We start from the raw sequence: 22,341 nt of genomic DNA, 5'->3' as shown, positions 1-22,341 counted from the left end.
CACCTGCTTTCCACTAGAACATATATTAATCTATGAGAACCCTTAAAAAACAAAAAGACTGTTTCCTCAAAGACAATAGACCTCTCTGTTCAGGAGTCCACAGCAGATACTAAAACCTGGACAATTTTTAAACTATTGGGACTGCTCTGTTCCAAGTGAGAATACATCTATTGAGAAAGAGCAGGTGCTAAAGCCAGCCTGTTCCAAAGGTACAGGTGCACCGGAAAACATCTGGTTATAGCAGGCTAAATCCCACAACATGATGATGTAACTGTTGCATTTGATAACTCTGTAAAGGTAACCTGATTCCTCTACCCGCTTCTCTACCAAAATAAAATGAATGAGACTGTAAACTGTCCATTTACTTTGCCGGCTACAATGCAGATTTACTTTACAAGAAAGTAGGTCTGGTTGATTTCTGCAATTGTTCTGGAGCAGGTATACCATTAGCCTCTTATCTATTCCGTTCTATTGGCCTATATAAAAAAAACAAAGGCAGTGAGCAAGCTTACATCAGTGCCATGGTGAATCTTGAACTACAGACCTTCTGGGAGCTGGAGTTTATCCATTATTCCCGCCTCAGAAATGGGCACCCTAGCTCCTAAGCAGCTTAATCCATAAATATTGTTTTAAAAGAAAGAGGTAAGAGCAGCCAGAATTGTTTTGCATTAAATGGAGATATGCCATCAGCTGTAATGCTCTATCATTCAGGGGGGAATTGCTCTATCAATTCATCTCCAGTAAAACCCCATATACCGTGCAATGAGTTAATTAGCATTGCAGCAAGTTAATTTAAAACTGAAAATGTCAATTAGTATTGGAGAAGGACAACTCTGATCCTAAACCTCCACTGACTTGCAGCTATACTCATTCATGAGAATGGCTTCGGGGTTAAACCCCAAGGAACAAGCCGTACCTGCTACCTTGTGGGACATCTTTGGAAGAATAAAAAGCTAAGGAGTAAACCCTACACAAATCCTGAGTGGAGTCCCTAACATGGTTGGATAGTGTCTTTGTAAGCCTCCTTTTGGCAACTCCTGTAGCCAAGCTGGTGCCAAACCTATTGCTCTGCTTTCCTTTAGACCAGTGTTTCCCAACCTTTTTTGGGCAAAGGCACACTTGTTTCATGAAAAAAATCTCGAGGCACACCACCATTACAGCCCCGTGACGTCAGCGCGCAGCGTCACGCCGGGAGGGACATGAATTGCTAGCAAATTACATAATCACCTCCTTGAGGGCTGGCTCATCTTCTCCGAAGGCAGAACCCCATTAATTAACAGCACAGACTCACACCATAGCCAAGACGAGGGGGGAAAACCTCAGTCATGCACAGTCATGCACATGTGGGGGCTAAATGAGGACGAAGACCGGGCAGAGAGCAGGGTTCAAATCACCCCACCTGGCCAGGACAATCCCTGGGTGCTCCCTTGGGCCACTCGCCTGACCCACCTCGCAGGGCTGTTGTTGCGAGGATAACACGGGGAGAACCACGCGCGCCCCGGGAGCTCCTTGGAGGAGAAAGCGGGCGATGAATGCAATGCACGAAATATATGAGAGGCGACCAGGTTTTTCAGGTGAGGGGCCCCCGCCAGCCTCCGCTTCCAATACCCGGCGCAACGACGCCGAAGTTTTCCCCCGGGCTCGGCTTGGGGAGCAGTGCTGCTCCCCCCCGGCTCCCCTTCGCCCTCCCGGCTCTCTCTGCCGCCCACTGGGGACCCCCCTCACCTGCCAAGTCCGGAGCGCCGGTGGAAGTTGCATGCATGCATGCAGGGCGCCGCGTTGCCATTGCATTGCACTGCACTCCATGCAACGCCTGCACGCATGCATTGCCTTGCACGCCTGCCAAGGGGTCTCCCCGCAGTCCGATGCGTCCCCTCCGGCACGGATGCAGCATTGCAAAAATAAAACCCCCCCGACGCAGCCCTACCTGGGGGGCAGCCTCCGCCTCCGCCGCTCCGCCTCCGCGGGGATCCCCGGGCTCCATCCTGCCGCCCGATCTCCGTGGGGGCGCAGGCAGGCTGCGCGGGGTCTGCGCGGAAGAGCCCCTGCCTGCCCAGCCGCCGCCGCTGCGCTCATTCCATGGCCGGGAGAAGAGCGCTTCAAACAAAACGCCCGGCCCGCCAGGCCACGCTGGGAAACGTAGTTCACGCACCCCGCGCGGGCGCGGAGCCCAAGGACGAGGGGACTACGGATCCCGGCAGCCCCCGCGCCGGGGACGGAGGGGGAGAGGCCGGGTGCAGGGATGGAGGGACGGGTGGGCGAGCGAGTGAGTGAGTGGCAGCCGCCAAGCCTTGGCCGAGAGCCAGGAAGGGCCTCCCCGGAGGAGGAGGAGGAGGAGGGAGGCGCAGAGCGGGAGGGAGGGAGGGAACCCCAGGGGTCATCTAGTGACGGCGCCCCAATCGAAAATTTGACTTTTAAAAAAAAACCTTTCGAATTTTTTAATTTTTCCCGCGGCACACCAGGCAACATCTCGCGGCACACTAGTGTGCCACGGAACAGTGGTTGGGAAACACTGCTTTAGACCACATCAATGAGGTCTTGTCATCTCAGCAGCCCAGGGCCTCCACACACACTGCCCAGGCTTGGCCCCAGAGATGTCCCTTCGGTGCTGCTAACACAGCAAAAACAATGCAGAAGGCAGCAGTTACAAGTTACCGGTTTCTGCACAGTAGGTGCTGTGATTCTCCAGCGGTCTGACTTCACCCTGGAGGCGCATTCCATTCTCTCTTGAGACAGATGAATGCCAACAACAATTAGTATTGGACTGAAACTGTACCCCCTTGATTTCACCACTCTGCACCTTGCACCACTTGTCTCCCCTCGGATTGGTCACTGAACTTTTCTTTTTTTAAAAAAAAAAATTAACAATTTCAACATAACAAAATATCAAAACATCTCATATTCATCATTCCCCCCACCTCCCCATCAAACCCTCCCTCCCCCCCAAGACTTCACTCAGCTCACTTGATTTCTCAACTCATATTGTTCTCTGCATACTGTAAAATTGTATAAATCCTTATATTATCTATCTACTACGTTAACAATCAATAGATTGGTGTATGTTTATTCAAAACTTGCCAAGGAGTCCAATTCGTTTTGTCGTCTTTTTAAGTAATATGTGAAAATTTCCCATTCTTCTTTAAAGTCACAGTTGTCCTTATCTCTCAGATTGTATGTTAATTTAGCCATTTCTGCATAGTTCATCAATTTCACTGAACTTTTCTGTCCTTGTATAGCTTTCCCTTTCTAGCTGCAAGCTTGCAAGCCTATGTGTCCTTGCTCTGCTAAGATTCCTGTAACTCACCTTGGCTTAGCTCTCTTTATGCCATTCCTTCAAACTAGCTACCTTGGCCTGATTTTCTTCCTCTGGAAGATCCAGTTGTTGCCTAATCCTTAGTGAAATACGGGACTCTCCAAAGTGTGATAGCTGTAGGCTTGGGCTTCTGGGAATATAGGTGGCTAGGTAAGTGATACTAAAGTCTGAATTAATTGCTATTCTAAAATGGGCAAGATCCTGCCAGGCTTTTAATTACAGGAGTCTGTGAAATAGTCTGATGATGAAATATCCATTGTCAAATAGTCAATAATGCTACATTACTCTTGTTGACTAATTTGACATTTCCTTTATGTATTGGTAGGGATGCGGGTGGCGCTGTGGGTTAAACCATAGAGCCTAGGGCTTGCCGATCAGAAGGTCGGCGGTTTGAATCCCCATGATGGGGTGAGCTCCTGTTGCTCGGTCCCTGCTCCTGCCAACCTAGCAGTTCGAAAGCACAAAGTGCAAGTAGATAAATAGGTACTGCTCCGGCGGGAAGGTAAACGGCGTTTCCAGGTGCTGCTCTGGTTTGCCAGAAGCGGCTTAGTCATGCTGGCCACATGACTCGGAAGCTGTCTGCGGACAAGTGCCGGCTCCCTTGGCCAGTAAAGCGAGATGAGCACCGCAATCCCACAGTTGTCCGTGACTGGACCTAACGGTCAGGGGTCCCTTTACCTTATGTATTGGTAATTGTTGCTGAAACAAGCAGCATGTATAGACAGCCTAAACAAGAGCCCCAGTACATATTGGTCTGATCATGCTCTGGGCTGGCTGTTAGCTTTACTGTCAAACTGGCTGCTGTAGGGGAGAAAGGCTACTCCCTGGGTGCTCTGCTCCCATAGTTGAGAGTTTTTTTCCCCTGGGGATGGGGGCGGGGGATGATCAATAAGAAGGCTCTTATATCCATTACTTCTATTTATTTTGTAATTTTTTCCCCAAGCACTTTAACACAAAATGCTTCCAGGGCAGCTCAGGAGAATTAAAAATAATATCTGGCTATCTAGCTATCAAACATGCCTCCTGTGCACAGATTCATGTTTCTCTGCTTTGGGTCCTGTTTGGATATCTAATATTAAAGTGCAATTAGTAGTGTATCCTCTGTAGGGCTTGCCTCAATATATTTTCTGCAGCCGAGTTGCTGTGGTGATGACATACTTAGTTATATAGCCCCTCTGCAAGAACCATATAGTGGTCCTATTTCAAACCATATTGTTTGAAATGAACTAAATCTACCACCAGTACCAAATACCATGAATGGTGCTATCATCTGAACTGACATTTACCATGGTGTACATAACTGTAAGATACTAAACCTGTGACTCACATTGGACTACATTATCACAAAGTTGTAGGAGGCATAATTGTACTACAAATTTATATGTTAAACAGTGGTACCTCGCAAGACAAATGCCTCGCAAGACAAAAAACTCGCTAGACGAAAGGGTTTTTTGTTTTTTGAGCTGCTTCGCAAGACGATTTTCCCTATGGGCTTGCTTCGCAAGATGGAAACGTCTTGCAAGTTTGTTTCCTTTTTCTTAACACCGTTAATACAGTTGCAACTCATAGAACGCGGTGTGGTAGCCTTTTTTGAGGTTTTTAAAGACTTTGGTATTTTTGAAGCTTTTCCAAAACTTTCCCGACACCGTGCTTTGCAAGACGAAAAAAATCGCAAGACGACAAAACTCGCAGAACGAATTAATTTCGTCTTGCGAGGCACCACTGTACCAGATTTGCTATCCTGATTCTTCTCTCTTCGTTCACACCCTCCCCAAAGAATCCTAGTTTACAGTGATGAGAACTGTCTCGAATCCCTAGTTCCCCTCCCAGACCCCAGGGTGCCCTAGAGGTATGAGATATATTCAGGCATTCAGTCCATATAGTGAGGAATTTCAGAAGCGAAGAGCTAGACCATGACTGCAAAACCAATCTCTCCCCATTCTCATGTTGGGGGAACACCTGCAGATAGGCTCCCCTTGTGATGTGGAACATAAGGGAGTGTGAAAATCCTATATGCATACCTGCTTCTATAGATGCCCACCCCACCCCCCCATGGGTGGTAGGAGTGGGTGGCAAGTCTAATAGGAATATGATGGTAGGAAAGAACCAGCTGACATCTCTCTCTCCCCCTCCTCGCCCTCCTGTACACATTTAGACTTACACGGCAGAAATTCCTCAACAGGTCTACGGAATAGTTATAAAGCCCGTTTTAAGTTTGTAGTATAGATGCGCCCATAGTGTAGGCCTTGTCTATGAAAACATTGCTAAAGGAACATGCTGACAGAATACTGCCCTTGAGTGTTCTATATAGAGAGGGTAGGATACACATACTTTTAGGTGAGCTCTTCAGGTTTGCAAGCGTGCCCATGGGCCCCCAAAGGCTGGTGGCTGCTGCTTTAAAAAAAGACATAGTCAAATGTGTAGTTACAAACCTGTATATAAGGTCCAATTACTAGAATGAGGAGGTAGATAGCAGGGAAGGATAGCAGCGCTTCAACTCCTCCACAGCATATGAAAGAACAACAAGCACACTAGCTGGTTAATTTAGTATTCAGGCTTGTGAACCAGAAAGGAAATGTACAGTACCTTCCCCCTTCCACCAAGGTAGAGACTGGAATGGGGAAGAGGAGACTAAAACAGGGATTGAGATAGTAAGGGTAGCAATTCTCATAACAAAACTTTTTTTTAAAAACTTCCATAATCTCCTCCAAAGTAGGTAGAGGTACCGAAAAATGGGGCAGTTTTTGATTTAAAAAAAGAAAAGAAATAATTGGTCAATTAATGCTAACAAATAGCAGAAGAACTGGCTCAGTCCTAGGTTTCAGTAGCTACCAAATGTGGTAACTGATATTCCTCTTGGGATTAGATCTTGTGATCTTCTCACTGCCCTTTTTAATTCATATAGTTTAATATTTATATAGCATCACCAACATGCACTAGATGTAGTATAGAATGGTCATGCAGAATCTATGAGACACAAAATCAACTAACCTACTTGCAACGTGCAAAGCTGTTCTTGTTCATCAAATCATCTTTAAAGGAAGAATGGGTTGAAATGCAATGCTGAGACAAAGGTCAGTAGATTACTAAGGCTGAATCCCATATATCGGGAATAAGGCACATCCCATTGTAAACTGTGGTGTTTTCTTCCAAGTCAGGCTACAGGATTACTGTATGTGCCTCAAACAGCTTTCTACAGTTTGTTGTTTCTGTTTCTGAAATAAGCCATCTTCATTTGTTTTATGTTGCAATGTTCTACACTTATCATGTTCCCTGTAACAGGCAGCTAGTATCTGGCTGCTGCTAATCCCCTGCTATAACCACAGTAAAGTTTGAAGGTGGGGGGAGAGAAAAGCCATTGTATATGGTTATACTAGCATAATTCACGAGGCATGCATCTGGAGCAGTGACAGGTAGATGGACCTCGAGAGCAAAGGGGGAAACACTTGTCAGGTAAGTAAACAGGAAAAAGTAATTTGTACTTGTCAAGGAATAATCCCAAGAGAGTCAACCACTGATGTATGCAAACTAAAAACAATAGTATTTAATCTTATTAGGCAGTTTGATTGAACATCTTGTGTCTTTGTGTTGCCTTTTCCCTAGCATAACATAGTTGTCATAAACAGTCTTTACAACATCTGCCTGGTAAGGGTTTTAAGCAAGATCTTGAGTAGCCTCTTCAAATGAACAAGTTAGAAATTGGGTTGTAAGAGGATCTCTTATAACACTTGACCCCCTAACATGCTGTTATGAGTACTAGAAGAAACTAAAATTGATTAAGTTGGTGGTTCCTGGAAGGAATATCTATCCCTGTATATTTCATTGAAAACTGACGATGTGTGCACATTACTAGCTTAAAACACAGCGAGGTCATTCTTTTTTTCAATTCAGGTCAAAACTGGTTTGGGGAAAACTGCATCAAAACACTGTGTTTCCAAAGAAACAACAGAATATATATGGATTGCAGCCAACGTTGTGTGCACACCGCTTCCCAAACCATACCACATGGAAGTATTCTACTATGAATCTTCGGTACATTGTTGCAAAGCAGGAGTATTTGCTTCCAAATCCTGGAGGAATATGAAGCTCAACTTGTAAAAAAAGTTTAGTGGCCTAAATGTTAAGTGGAGAAGACCTGCATAATGTGTAGGTATCACAGCAAATCCTGTTTCCCTCATTGCAATCTAATGGCCATTAATGCCTAGCTGGTAGGATGATCCCCTTCATGGATCACTGCCAACGTGATCCACCTGGAGTAGGAACCGGCAAGCCACTCCAGTATCCCTGCCAAGAAAACTCCATGGACAAAGACAACAGGCATATAAAAGTTATGACGCTGGAAGATGAGCCCCTCAGGTCGGAAGGTGTCCAACATGCTACTGGGGAAGAGCGGAGGACAAGTACAAGTAGATCCAGGGCTGATGAAGCGGCTGGGCCAAAGCCGAAAGGACGCTCATCACCTCCTGGCAAATAGATGGGGAAGAAATGGAGGCAGTGAGAGATTTTACTTTCTTGGGCTCCATGATCAGTGCAGATGGTGACAGCAGTCACGAAATTAAAAGACGCCTGCTCCTTGGGAGAAAGGCGATGGCAAACCTAGACAACATCTTAAAAAGCAGAGACATCACCTTGCCAACAAAGGTCCGTATAGTAAAAGCCATGGTTTTCCCAGTAGTGATGTATGGAAGTGAGAGCTGGACCATAAAGAAGGCTGATCGCCGAAGAATTGATGCTTTTGAATTATGGTGCTGGAGGAGACTCTTGAGAGTCCCATGGACTGCAAGAAGATCAAACCTCTCCATTCTGAAGGAAATCAGCCCTGAGCGCTCACTGGAAGGACAGATCGTGAAGCTGAGGCTCCAATACTTTGGCCACCTCATGAGAAGAGAAGACTCCCTGGAAAAGACCCTGATGTTGGGAAAGATGGAGGGCAGAAGGAGAAGGGGACGACAGAGAATGAGATGGTTGGATGGTGTTCTTGAAGCTACTAGCATGAGTTTGATCAAACTGCGGGAGGCAGTGGAGGACAGAAGTGCCTGGCGTGCTCTGGTCCATGGGGTCACGAAGAGTCGGACACGACTAAACGACTAAACAACAACAACAACGGTAGGATGATGTTTTCTCCATGAAGGGGTGGGGTGGTGCTTGCTGAATTTCTGCCTACATCCAGCTGTTAAAGATACTTGCTCTGCTTTGCAAACAACACAGTTAACCTTACTATTGACTATGAGTTGAATCACTACAGCAGAGCTGACATATATTGGGATAAATATTATGAGCCATGGCCATTTCTAAAACATTTGTTTGAAGGAAGAGGGGCTTGTGGTACTCAGGGGAACTGTGATGTGCTGCAGCCACTTGCAGCAAAGCCCAGAACCACTCTGAGAAAATGAAGACGGTGTCTGTAGTCTCACCCAGCACTCTACTGATCAGGGCTGGACTGCGTACTTACAGTCTAGTAAAATAGCACTCATTTCCACTTTGCTCGAGGAGTGTCTGATTCCTTATGTCCTACCTTGATCACCAAGGCCCCTTATGGGGGACTTCTGGCAGTTCTCAAAGTCCCTGAGATTTGGCTGGCCATCACTAGGGACCAAGGCTATACAGTGGTACCTCAGGTTACATACGCTTCAGGTTACAGACTCCGCTAACCCAGAAATAGTACCTCAGGTTAAGAACTTTGCTTCAGGATGAGAACAGAAATCGTGCTCTGGCAGCACAGCAGCAGCAGGAGGCCCCATTAGCTAAAGTAGTGCTTCAGGTTAAGAACAGTTTCAGGTTAAGAACGGACCTCCGGAACGAATTAAGTACTTAACCCGAGGTACCATTGTAGTGTGTCAGACCCTACCCTATGGAACTCCTTATTTGCAGTTCAGCGGGAACCATTCCTCCCTTTAGTCACATGCCTCTTGACGACTGTCTTGCTCAGACAGGCCCTTGTAACATGAATTTCTTTTTAACCCAATCACTATTTGATGCTTCAAATGATGTTTTAATGTTGTTTTATGTATCTTTGTTTTTGTTGTTAAATATTGTATAACAGCTTGATATGTTTTTTAATGAGAGTGCTCTTTATAAATTTGTAAATAAAAATCTTATTTAAAAGGCAGGTAGGGATGTTCATTTCTGCTGTTACCACTGCCACTACTTAATAAGCTTATGTGAGCATGGAATGGCATTAGGACTGTACTGAGGGTGGGGACTGGAGGGCAGATTGCCCAGGGTGATGGCACTGATCCGCACAGTCTGTTGAGAATTGAATTTTCAACTTGCTTCTATTCTTTATTTTATTTGAAAAAACTACTAAGTATTTTTTTGTAATATGAACTGAAATAACTGCATTGCAAACTTTTGTTTCACCGGTACTCATGGCAAAAGCGTACTCTAGCAATTCTCCCCTGGTCGGTCCCTGCTGACCTCCCATAACATAACTGAGGATGTTATTAGTAGGAGGATCTTGTGTCCTTGATTGTAGCTGGCTGGAACTGATAACTACTCCACAGCATATGTCAGGTGTTCGTTGTGATCAACTGTCCAATAAGATAATGTAGAAAATCACAGTCACATGTGATGCACCTTATTTTTGTGATTGTCAGTTGTTTAATTGTTGTAACCTTAGGGTAAAAGGTGGGTAATAATTTACTATTATTAGTGATAGCAGAAGGCTTTGGTTTAAGAAAAGGATTGGTTAACATCCTTCCTAGAGAGGAATAAGTATGTGTGGACAGAATGTGGTATTGGCCTCCAAACTACACTTTCCTACCACAGTATCTGTTAATGAACAGCTGCTACACAGCACAAAAGATTCTGGGACATGTTCTTAGATGTGCACTTCACATTTCACACATATCACCATGAAAATACCCCCCAGAAGTTGGAATGTTCCTCTTTTGTCAGTACACTGCAATGAAGATCATTAGTGCATTTGTAAGTTATGTTTCATGGCGCTCACTGAGATGATTTTAAGGACCCCCTTCTGCCTTCAAGTGTCCCTTGGAATGCTATTTGAAAACTATTGGCAACTCCTACAGCTGTGGAAAAAAAAGATTAAGGGTACTTCTTGTTTATAATGCATTTGAAATGAATCCACATTTTTCAATCAACTAAACATAAATTGGGACGCAGGTGGCGCTGTGGGTTAAACCACAGAGCCTAGGACTTGCTGACCAGAAGGTCGGTGGTTCGAATCCCCACAATGGGGTGAGCTCCTGTTGCTCGGTCCCTGCTCCTGCCAACCTAGCAATTTGAAAGCACGCCAAAGTGCAAGTAGATAAATAGGTACCGCTCCGGCAGGAAGGTAAACGGTGTTTCCGTGCGCTGCTCTGGTTTGCCAGAAGTGGCATAGTCATGCTGGCCACATGATCTGGAAACTGTCTGTGGCCAAATGCCAGCTCCCTCGGCCAATATAGTGATATGAGCGCCGCAACCCCAGAGTCGGGACCCCTGACCATTAGGTCCAGTCGTGACCTTTACCTTTACCTAAACATAAATCAGCGGGGGGGGGGGGGGAGGATAGCAATGAAGCTCCTAGTTTCATTAGTTTTGTATTGTTCTTTCCCCCCTTCCTGCTGATTTGTCCTCTATTGTGTGCTGTTAATTTTCCAGTAGCTTTGGTTATGTTTTTTAAAAAAATAATTTAATTTTTCTTACAAAATTGTACATGCATAAATAATGATGCATGACATGAATAAGAAAAAGCTGGTCACTGGGGGACGAGTAAAATACTAGCACTTTGGGTACAAATTTGTGGGCAGCTGAATGTCTGTAATTTGTGTTGATCAACTGGTTTATTTCTACACTACTTAATGTTATGGTGAGATCATGGCAGATTGGTGTGAGCGTGTGCAAACTACTACCCAGACCCCGTGATCATAATCTGAGCCCCTTCTTTGTGTGCTTCCTCCACAAGAGGACTGGAGGGTGGCACACAGGATTTGGCCTTTTCTGCAGTGGTTCCCCATTTTTGGAATCCTCTCCCCAGGAAGACTCACCTGGTGGCTTCACTACATATATTTTAGGCTCCAGGTGAAAACTTTTTTCTTCTCCAAAGCCTTTGGCTATTCAAACAATCTAAGGCCTTTAAAAATTTGTGGGAGGGGTGGGGGTCATTGGTTTGTGTTTTATTCTGGCTTTTATTACGTAATTTGCATTTTTATCTTGTGTTTTTATGAGCCTTGTTTTTATAGATGCTGAAAGCTGCCCAGAGTGCCTGGGGAAACCCAGCCGGATGGACAGGGTATAAATAATAAAATTATTATTATTATTAATCGCTGAGATGCATAGACGAAGGGCGGTATACAAATGTAATAATTTGAAGAGCAGCAAACAGCAACCAGATTTATGCAGTTCGCGAAGCTGACAAGGCTCGCGAACCTCTAGGTCCGCCCATCTCGCAGCTGCTACAGGCAGGAGGCCCGCCCTTTGGCGCAAGGGCTTCTGGGGTTTGTAGTCCGCAGGGAGGAGGCCCGCCCTTCTGTTTAACGGCTTTCCACACAGCGCATTACCGGCCCGGCACCCGCTCGCCCGCCGCTGGCAGTACGGAACGGCTGTACCTCCTGCCTCTCTCCGATACTATCCGCTCAGGCGCTTTGCTTCTCCCCGTCCTCCTCTTCGTTCTCGCGGGTTCGGAAACCTGAGCGAGGAAAAGGCAGCCGCGAGCGAAGGAGCCTGAGGAGAATCTGAGGGGAGCGAGAGAGAGTAGGCGTGGCGAGCGCGCGCTCCCTCGTATGCAAATGAGCGGGCGTGCCGCGTCGGGCGCCCTCCCGCTCGCGCGGGCTCCCTCCCTCCCGTATGCAAATGAGCGGGCGTGAGGTCAGAGGCAGACGGGAAAGGGAAGAGGCAGAATGGCCGCCGCGGCTCCCGCTCCTGGCGCCTCGCAGTGCCGGAGCCCCCGCTGCACGGCGGAGCGCAGGGGAGTCCGCCGCGAACTCGACTCCTGGCGGCACCGGCTCATGCACTGTGTGGGTAAGGAAGGCGGAGGGGAAAGGGGCTGAGGGAGGGGGGTGTGGTGTGCGCGGGGCGGGGGGTCGGCCGGTGGAGAGGAGCCGCCGCCGTGAGGGAAGCGCCGTGAGGGAAGCACGGCCAGCGCCGAGTGCCGGCCGCCAACTCCCCCTCAGGGAAAGGCCTGGAGGGGCGGGGTGGGGCACTTGCCCGCCGATTTAGGCTCCGCCACAGCCGCGCTGAGGAGGGCGGATGAGCGGCGGCTCCTTTTGTCCCGGGTTCCCTCCTCAGAGGGTCCGTCCCTGTGCGCGCCCGCCCCTTTAAGAGGGGAAGCCGCTCGTGCGTTGACGGTTGGGATTTGAAGTTTCCCCCTCCCTCCCTCGCTCGCTCGCTCGCGCTGGCCTGCGCCCGCCAGCCTCCCTCCCTCCCTCCCTCCCGGGGTTGTCATAACAACGGCAGTTCTCGCTCCTTTCTCCCCCTCCTCCTCCTCTCCCCCATCCCCGGCTATCCTGTGTCCAGGGCGGCTTATAGGGTCGGGTCGGACACCGTTGTTCTTCTCTCTCTCTCCCTCTCCGCTCTTGGAAAACTTTTCGACAGCTCCGTTGGCTGCAAAAACCACGTATTAGCTGTGGATTTGGTGGCCGGGTGTGTGTACATGTGTTCACATAGAGATTTTCGTGTAGCGTGGGTTGGTGGCGCGACTCTCGATTTCTCGATCCTTAGGGTTGCTTTTTCCTGCAGACCTTTATCCAGGTGTTGGCCTTATCCCATTCGGGTGGAACTGTTAACATAAGATGAGCAGATCGTACCCAAGTTGTACAAGCATTATCAAAATGTGCAGCTCCCGTTTCTTGCAGGGACATTTCCAAGTGGGTCCTGCCCCCATGTTAGAGATGGGGAGGGAGGAAGGAAATGCCATTTGATTTTTATACAGTGCGGTAGTTCCAGTAGCAAAGTGATTTGAGTTCGTCCTTCCTCTGCCTAGTGCTGCTACTTAAAGATCTTTGGATATGATTGTTGAACTACCTCCAGATAGCATTTTTGTTCAGAACTGTGTCTTCCAGTCTTAGGCTTCAGGAAGGCATTTTCTCTCTAGACAGTGTGGGGCATCTAGGTTGGCATCATTTAAATTTACATGAAGCACATTGTCTTGCAATTATCAGGTGAATCTCTTGAAGTCAGTACTATGCTGGCTTCTGTTCATTATGTGGCTAAGAATAAAATGAAAGTGGTTTGGAGCAGTGTTGGAAACTCAAGATATATAAGCTAGGTGCAAAATGGTTCCTTAACCCAAGGTTACAGTCGCCAAAACAGAATGTCTGGTTGGCATTTTCGTGCAAGATGCTCTAAAGACTTATTTGTCAAATGATGGACTGACTGATTGATTCTCAGTTAAACATCTGGCTAGTTCAGATCATAACCTTCAGCTAGGTTAAGAGCTTTGAGAGCTTAAGAAAAGTCAGTCACATACATACATACATACACATACACACATACACAGTCACATACATTGGCCTATTTCAACCTCTTATTCTTAATGTTGACTGCTCCTGCTCAGGCTGCATAGGAAAAGCATTTTGGTTCCAGAAATTCATTCCAATTGTGCATCTAAAATATAACAGAATTCTACAGGATGTGGTTTTAGTGTGTGAAAACAGTCAAGATCCAATGATCCCAAGGCATCCACCTCCAGATGGCAGAGATTGTCAGGTTCCCTCCTGGCACTCGGGCATCTTCACTTGGTCTCAAGTGGCCAAAAGCCTGCCCCCTGGCTAATTTCAAACACTTGTTTGGAGAGATACTGATGTATGAATTATGTTTGGATAGCATTAAGCTGAAGGATTGCTTTTTATTATTTGGGGCCTCTGTCAAATGGACTTTAGCCATTCTGCTAGCTTTATGCAGTGTTTGAGTTTCGTGTTTTAATTTGTTCGAAGCAGCCCAGAGTGGCTGAGGTAAACCAATTAGATGGGTGGCATATAAATAATAAATTATGATTATGATTATTACTATTATTTGTGTGGAGTAGCATAAGCAGCTGAGAACTTGCAAATTCTGGCACCTCATTATTTTCCACTACATTGCTGCTTGCAGATCGAAAGCTCTTTCACTCAGATAAGAAAAATGATGGGGAAGCAAAAATAAAGTATGGACATTCATATGATCTAGTACAGGTGGTGGTTTCATATTCAAAGGTACTCTTGAAAGTGGGGGACTTTAATTGTCTATGGAGCCTACTTAAAAATGGTAGAAGCGCAGTCTTCAGGTTGCCCCGCTTCTGTCTAATCTATTGGCAATACAACTTTTATAGTTGGGCATCCTTCCTTCCCCCCCTTTATCCCTAGAAATGGCATAGTATTGCTAGTTTACAAAAATGTGGAGAATTCAGAAGCAGTGCTTATTGTTTGTAGAGCAATTGCTATGTCTTGATTAAGAACAGAAGAGCCTGCTGGATAAGGCAAGTGGCATCCTGTTCTCACAGTAGCTGAATAAATGTAGGAAACCTGGAAGCAGGACTTAAGCACAAAAGTTCTCTCCCCTTCTATGGTTTCCAGCAATGGTATTCAGAAGGATTATTGCCTCTGAGTCCATGGAGAACGATCATTGCCATCATGGCTAGTAGCCCTCTCGTCAATGGCTCATGACTCACATGTTGGCTATTTTTACCTGACGAACATTTCTCCCTCCTCCACACTTTCATTCAATATTTTTGGAAGCGCAGAATCAATATTTTAATATCCAACTACTGTGTTGCCCAACTGCCATATGTATTTGAAAGATAACATGGACAAGATCCTGGTGAATCATTAGAACCATTACACCATCTTTCATGTAGTACTGGGTACCTCGGTTGTAAACTTAATGGAACAAGTAACTTGGAATATGTCTCTTGCAGGACCAGTCAAAAAGCCAAACTTTTGGAGTTGGCCTGCAGAATTTATGTGACAGGAAGTTATGAGAGCAGAAAACTTGAATTCAGAAAGAAGTAAAGTTCACTGTGTGTCACATAAATTTGAATAGTTAATGATGTGCAATTGAGGATGTTGTTCTGAAATTTTCTTACTGTTAGAAAACTGGTTCCAGGTAGGGCTGGGTGATATCTAGATTTCAACTGTACGATATATCACCAGCTAAATATCACAATATCTTTATTACAATATGTATCGGCTGTGGCGGAGGGCCTTGCTGGGCCTCCCTGCAGGCACAGAGGGTCCCCCCGTACCTCCCCGCAGCAGTGGAGGGTGTGGCACTCTTCCTGTGGCAGCGGAGGGTACCGCGGGGCCCTCCTCCACCAAAGGGAGGTCTGGCAAGGCCCTCTGCCACCACAGATATATATTATGATATATCAAGATATTGTGATGTTTAGCTGGTGATACATCATGATATTGAAAACCAGATATCGCCCAGCCCTAGTCTAGTGTGTTCTCTGTATGACCTGTTTTGCTGTGGCTGGTTGCAACCCTCCAGATACCAAAAATTGCAAAAAGAACCAAATAAATTCTGTCTGTAAAGTTGTTCACAAGTTTATAAAGATACAGGTTTTGGCAAACTACCCCCTCTAATTGAGTAAAAGAGGTTTGGTTCTGTAATGAAACTGCAGTCACATCTCTTCTAGACAGCTTTTCTACTTGATTGCTTTTGTGTGTGTGTTATAAAAAAGTTGTCATTTGTGCACAGCATTTATCCATCTTTAGCTAGATCCCCCATCTTGTCTTCATGTGCTTTGTAATCGTGTTAAAAAGTTCCTGGACTGAAATCTAGGTTTAAGGTACCATTTGGCTCCTAGCTTTTATCAGCTTCTAACACTGATCTTCTTAGTCTCCTCTTTTTCAGGCTAAACATGCCCAACTCACTCAACTGTTCCTTATCAGCTTGGTTTCCAGACCATTGATCACCTTGGTCTCTCTCCTGTTCACATGTTCCAGCTTCTTTATATTCTTCTTAAATTGTGGCCCCCAGAACTGAAAACAGTACTCCAGGTGTGGTCTCACCAAGGCAGAATAGTGTGGTACTATTACTTCCCTTGACTGGGACAGTTGATGAAGTCTAGAATCAGGGTAGATTTGATTTAAATCAATTCGATTTAAACCACTAGTCAGTAAGACTTGATTTAAATCATTTTTTTACAGAAATACTCATTCTTGCTGGTATAATCTTAATATTTACAACCAGATAGTTTTATTTTTGGAATAATAAATTTTCAGAGTAGTTTTTACAGTTATATCAAAAATTACTGATTTTGTTATACTATTAGAAATACACAGACAGATAATTTTGAAATTATTGTGAGGTTTAATAAGTTAACTGTTTATATTTGGACAATGTTTCTGCTGTACTTTATTGGAAGGAAAAAAATAACTTCCTTAATAACAATTTAAACAACTAAAACAATTAACATTATAGCGTATGTATCCATGTTTGTTAACTGATGTGGTTAAACAAACAAAAACTTAGACTGAGTTTTTTTTTTTCCAGATAAGTATTTATTGATTTTCCAAAGGTAAAAGACAGAAAAAATGAATAAGGTAACAAAGCAAAAATTAAAGAAAAGAAAAAACAGCCCGAAACAAATATTCCGTATATACAATAAAAATTTTCTTTCTATCAAATTAACGTAGTCGTCTCTTTCTGGACTTCCTTCAGCCCGCCCGTGAATCTTCCGCAATAGAAATCGAAAATACACATTACCTATTATGTATTGTCATTAGATACTCTTTTACCTCTATTTTCCTTGGACAATACCTCTTCCTCTTTCACAGTGCTTCTCTGAATCCCCTTAACGTTATTTGACCTTCACTAAGGTGTTCCAAGTAATCTGCATATTTCCCCCAGTCCTTGACAAACTTTTGGTCTCTTAGGTGTCTAATCTTTCCCGTTAACCTATCCAGATCCGAGTAGTCTAGTAACTTCGCTCTCCACTCCTCTATTGTTGGCATTTCCTTTTTTTTTCACTTTTGAGCAAGGACTATCCTTGCAGCTGTTGTTGCATAGTACATAAATTTATGATCTTTCTTTTTAATTTCATTCCCTAATATTCCTAACAGAAAGATTTCAGATTTTTTAGTGAATGTATATTTTAGAACCTTTTTTAGTTCAGTATAGACTTCTTCCCAAAATTCTCTCACTCTCCTGCACTCCCACCACATGTGGTAGAAAGCACCCTCCTTCTCCTCACACTTCCAACATTTGCTGTCTACTTTGTACATTCTTGACAATTTCACAGGTGTTATATACCACCTGTAAAACATCTTCATGACGTTCTCTTTCACAGTCATACACGCAGTAAAGTCCAGACCCTCTTTCCATAAATTCTCCCAATCTTCAAATTGTATAGCGTGGCCCACATCATTAGCCCATCGAACCATTACTGTCTTGACTTCTTCGTCTGCCAAATTCCAATCCAACAATATTTTATACATAAATATTTATGTATTTATTTATATATGTATAAATATACATATATATTTATTATATAAAACTTAGACTGAGTTTTAGCACACATGAAAAACTTACAACAAATCCTTATTTCCTGATGAATAGCCTTTGTACTGTAATGTAACTTAAATAGAAAACTATCTTTAGAAAGATTTTTCCTCCAAAAGCGTTTTAAAAATCCAATTTAAATTAAAAAATGATTTTTTTAATTTATTTTTTTAAAATCATTGATTTTTGTCCACTCTGCCTAGCATAACATTAGCTTTTGTTGTTGTTATTGTGGACTCGTGTTAAGCTTATGGTCTACTAAGGTTCCCTAGATTCTTTTCACATTTAGGTCTGGCAAGCCACGTGTCCTCCATCTTATATTTGTGCAGCTGATTATTCCTGCTTAAATGTAGAACCTTAAATTTGTCCCTATTGACATTCATTTTCTTAGTTCTGGCCCAGTTCTCCAATCTGTTAAGGTTGTCTTGAATCCTGTTTCTGTATTTTGTGGCATTGACTACCCCTTCCAGTTTGGGGTCATTTGAGATTTGATGAGTATCCCCTCAATTCCTTCATCCAAGTCATTATGGGCCTGGAAGGGAACCCTGTGGCATCCCACTTGTCACTTATTTCTAGGATGACGAGAAACCAGTAGTGAGAACTCTGGGTTTGGTCAGTCAACCAGCTACGAATCCACCTCACAGTTATCTCGTCCAGTCCACATTTTAGTTATCTCCCGCTTGGACTACTGCAATGCACTCTATGTGAGGCTACCTTTGAAGGTGACCCGGAAACTACAACTAATCCAGAACGTGGCGGCTAGACTGGTGACTGGGAGTGGCCGCCGAGACCACATAACACTGATCCTGAAAGATCTACATTGGCTCCCAGTATGTTTCTGAGCACAATTCAAAGTGCTGGTGCTGACCTTTAAAGCCCTAAACAGCCTCAGCCCAGTATACCTGAAGGAGTGTCTCCACCCCCATCGTTCAACCCAGACACTGAGGTCCAGCGGCGGTTCCCTCACTGCAAGAAGTGAAGTTACAGAGGGCCTTCTGAGTAGTGGCACCCACTTTTGTGGAATGCCCTTCCATCAGATGTCAAGGAAATAAGCAACTTCCTGACTTTTAGAAGACATCTGAAGGCAGCCCTGTTTACGGAAGTTTTTAAAGGTTGATTTTTTAAAAATTGTATTTTTAATATTTTGTTGGAAGCTGCCCAGAGTGGCTGGGGAAACCTAGCCATATGGGCGGGGTATAAATAAATTGTTGTTGTTGTTCTACCGGCTTTTTAGCAAGAATAACATGGTAGACTTTGTCACAAGCCTTACTGAAATCAAGATATACTACATCCACAGCATTCCCTGATCCATCAAGTTTGTATCTCGGTAGAAAAAAATGAGATTCATTTTTTGAAAAACCCTTGCTGGCTCTTAGTAATCATAACATCCTTTTCTAAGTGCTCACAGTCCGACTACTTAATTATAACTTGAAATTGTTAGCCTGGAAGTAAATATTCCACAAATGAAGAATTACGCTCTTTCTTCTCTGCATCACTGCAGGGTTTGTTTGTGTGTTTTTTTAAAAACCCTCTTAATTAAATCCTCTCTCCCTCTGATCCGGAGTGTTTTCTCTGTACCATGTAGTACATTCCCCCCCTTTTTTTTACTGCATCCCCATCACACACCTCCAGCCTTTAGGCTGAGTGAGACAGCTTCCTCAGGTGGCAGATGCTTGGGAGATGCATGGAACAGAGAGAGCTATGTGTGCCAGGCAATCTGCCCTGCATCTCCTAAGCTAGTTTACTGTCCCAGAGTGTAGTGGAGGATGCTGTCCCATGGCCGGTGTTAAAGAAAATGCCATTATAATTGGCCTCTATACTTACGAGTCTATAGTAAGATTTGTAGAATTGAAAGGGACCCCGGGGATCAACTAGCCCAGGGGTCTGCAACCTGCGGCTCTTTTACATCTTTGCTGCGGCTCCGGGGCGGATACTAGCGAGGGGAGGAGGCGCATTGTGCGCCCCGACACTCCTCACTGTGGCGGGCGCTGTACTGGCTGTGACGTCGCATGGGGGCGGTGCGTGCGTTAGTCACGCACCATCCCGACATCACCTTCCCGTCCGCTGTCAGATCGTGGCTCCGGAGATATATTTGTTTTAAATGTCGCAATGGTTTTGCGGCTCCCAGTTGTTGTTTTTTCTTCAGAAACGGGTCCAAGTGGCTCTTTTTGTCTTAAAGGTTGCAGACCCCTGAACTAGCCCTATCCCCTGCAATGCAGGAATCTCAACAAACTCATACATGCCGAATAATTGGGGGTCCTTGTTTGCCTTATGCAGCAAAATGTCTTGGGGCCAGCCCTGTTTACCCCTCCTTCTTGTTTCCCAAACTTGGTTCTCCAGCTGTTTTTGGACAACAACTCCCATCATGCCTAGCTAGCAGGACCAGGGGTCAGGGATGATGGGAACTGCAGTCCAAAAACAGCTGGAGACCCAAGTTTGGGAAACACTGACCTGCCAACCTGTGCTTCTGAGATCTGCAAAAGAAGCCTTGATGGTGGTGCCCCCAACAAGAACTGTGTGTAGATAGATGACTCAAGAGATTATCTTCTTTGCAGTGGTGCCCCATGTGTAGAACTTTCCCCAGGCAGGTAATTCTGTCCCCTACATTATCGGCACTAGAGTAAAGATATTTTTGTTTACCCAAGCCACCTGGTCTTCAAGTGACAGTTTGGAATTAAGAAATACCCACAAGCTACATACCTGCTTCTTTGGGGCAGTGCAACTGCTCCAAGAACAGGTAGGCTTTCTAATTCCCAGACATGCATATATATGCTTTAAAGTTCTTGAACGTTGCCTGTTTCTTAATGTAAGTAGCTTGGGGGGGTTGGTCGGTCGGGGGGGATAGATAGAAGCTGTGTTGTTGAGTTCCACTTATCTTGGGGAAAGTGGATAAAACTTTTGTGGGCAGGGATGATAGCATTTGGAAGAATACTCAACTATTCAGATACTTAATACTTCACTTTAACACTGGCTTTTTTATTTATTTTTCAAGGCATGCAATTCTGTCAGAAAGCTGAAAGTGTAATATTAAAAGAAAAGACAAAAATAAAGTAAAAAAAATAAAATTTGTCATATTTGGTGTCTTGTAATAGGTGCTACTCCACTCTTATCAAAATCTGTATTTTGTCTGCTTTTATTGAACTGTTGTACTCGGCTATAGTATTCTATTTCAAGTAACAGTAATTTTGTTAAAGACTGTTCTGTTTTGTTTTAATTGTGAGATAACTGTCAGGTATATCAAACTATTCCTGTAAGGAAAAAAAGTCTTGGGCTGTGTTTTGGAATTCATTCACTGGTGTGGTTTGCTGGTAAAGCGCTTGAGGAATGTGAAGATCTGGGAGATTTGGAGCGTTTCTTACTGTATTTACCTCTGAAATTGGATATGGAAAATGAGTTTCACATTGCAAAGCCAACATTTTCAGGTATCTAATCTGGCAATGTGCCAGGCTTGCCGCTCATGGGTTTTGTTTTTGGAGGTGGATGGGGATAACCATGAGCATTGGTTTGCACATAATGCAAACAAAGTCTCTTGTTTCCTCCCCAGCATGTCAACAGCAGGAGCAGGACAAGAGTGAAGCAGAGATTTTTGAGCAGCATACTGCAGCACACTGCTGATTCATTTTAAATCATAGTTTATTTTTAACTAATTTAACCAAATACAGTACCCCAGCTTCCATCCCCCCCCATTATATTTGCAGCAAGGCTGGATATTTGTCATCCTCTTGGTTGAGAATGTAACAACATTTTATACCCTTAATATTATCTTTGCTATCTTTCACAGTTTGCCTGGCATAAATATCCTTTGTTTATTTGGAACCTAAATTGATTAATAATACTTAAAAATTAAAATTAATTCTGCAGAAACTGAAGGATCTTTGCAAAATAGTAATTAAACCATTGAAAATGTATTAAAAGTGTGTAGGTAGAAGCTCTTCACTTCTTGATCTTGTCTCCTTTCCAGCTTGCCTGCTCTAGGTTTTTCTACCTACTTACTCCTCTCATTCTGCTCCCCCCTCCTTTTCTTACCATTTTTGTTGTGCCTGGATCCTAGGGAAAAGGAAGGCACTTGTTTGTTGAAGTCCAACTTCAGCAAAACTTGCTTCTAAGTAAGTGTACATAGATTACAGCCCAAGCCCCTCAATTTTCCTCCACTCCCAAATCTATAATTTTGGTTACGAAATGTTGTTCAAGTTAATTTCAACTCTCCCCACCCCCGCCAAAAAAAAAAATTCCCCTTGCCACCCCCTTTGGAACTCACCTGTGTGCTGTTCTTTCCTGCTGAGGTGTATCTCACTTATTTCCGATCAGCCTATTAAAATTTCTAACTTTGCAGGGTACTGTTGTCCCAAGTCCAATCAGCTGCTGAAAGGATCCCAGAGAGAAAATTGCTGCTACTGAATCCTGCTACTGAAAGAGTTCTGGATAAGTGTATTAAGCTTAGAGCACTGGTTCCCACTTAGCTAAGTGCTGTTGACCCCCTTTTTCAAAAGCCAAGCCATGGCCCCCATACTTCTGAAAATTTTGGTAGCTCTATGGTAGGGCTGGGCAATGTTGGTTAAACTGTGATGCTGAAAAAAACTGCATTGGCCCCAGCCGGCGGGGTG

At 44.4% G+C, this 22,341-nt stretch overlaps 1 protein-coding gene and 1 long non-coding RNA gene across 10 annotated transcripts in view; one reads left to right on the top strand and one right to left on the bottom strand.

The window, feature by feature from the left end:
- Positions 1-405: 405 nt before the first annotated feature.
- Positions 406-11,971, bottom strand: LOC310699070. The gene is made up of 3 exons (XR_014521914.1): positions 11,866-11,971; positions 5,645-5,707; positions 406-476 (listed from the first exon to the last, which is right to left on the bottom strand). It is a non-coding gene; the product is annotated as an uncharacterized lncRNA (long non-coding RNA).
- The window catches only part of LOC310699065 (ligand-dependent nuclear receptor corepressor-like protein), a 61,262-nt gene continuing 50,092 nt past the window's right edge, over positions 11,172-22,341 (top strand). For 5 of the 9 annotated variants that reach the window (XR_014521910.1, XR_014521911.1, XR_014521912.1 and 2 more), the window contains exon 1: positions 12,092-12,277. Coding sequence is in view for 3 of the 9 variants with exons in the window: in XM_083520666.1 (XP_083376792.1) it covers positions 12,157-12,277 (121 nt within the window). In the remaining 6 variants the exon portion in view is untranslated. Of the gene's footprint in view, positions 12,278-22,341 lie in introns of all 9 variants that reach the window. The other 4 variants (XR_014521909.1, XM_083520668.1, XM_083520669.1 and 1 more) reach the window with 4 other exon arrangements.

This window comes from Podarcis liolepis, assembly GCF_965112155.1.
Source record: "Podarcis liolepis genome assembly, contig: HAP1_SCAFFOLD_38, whole genome shotgun sequence".
Classification (NCBI taxonomy): domain Eukaryota; kingdom Metazoa; phylum Chordata; class Lepidosauria; order Squamata; family Lacertidae; genus Podarcis; species Podarcis liolepis.
This window is presented reverse-complemented; position numbering and strand designations above follow the sequence as displayed.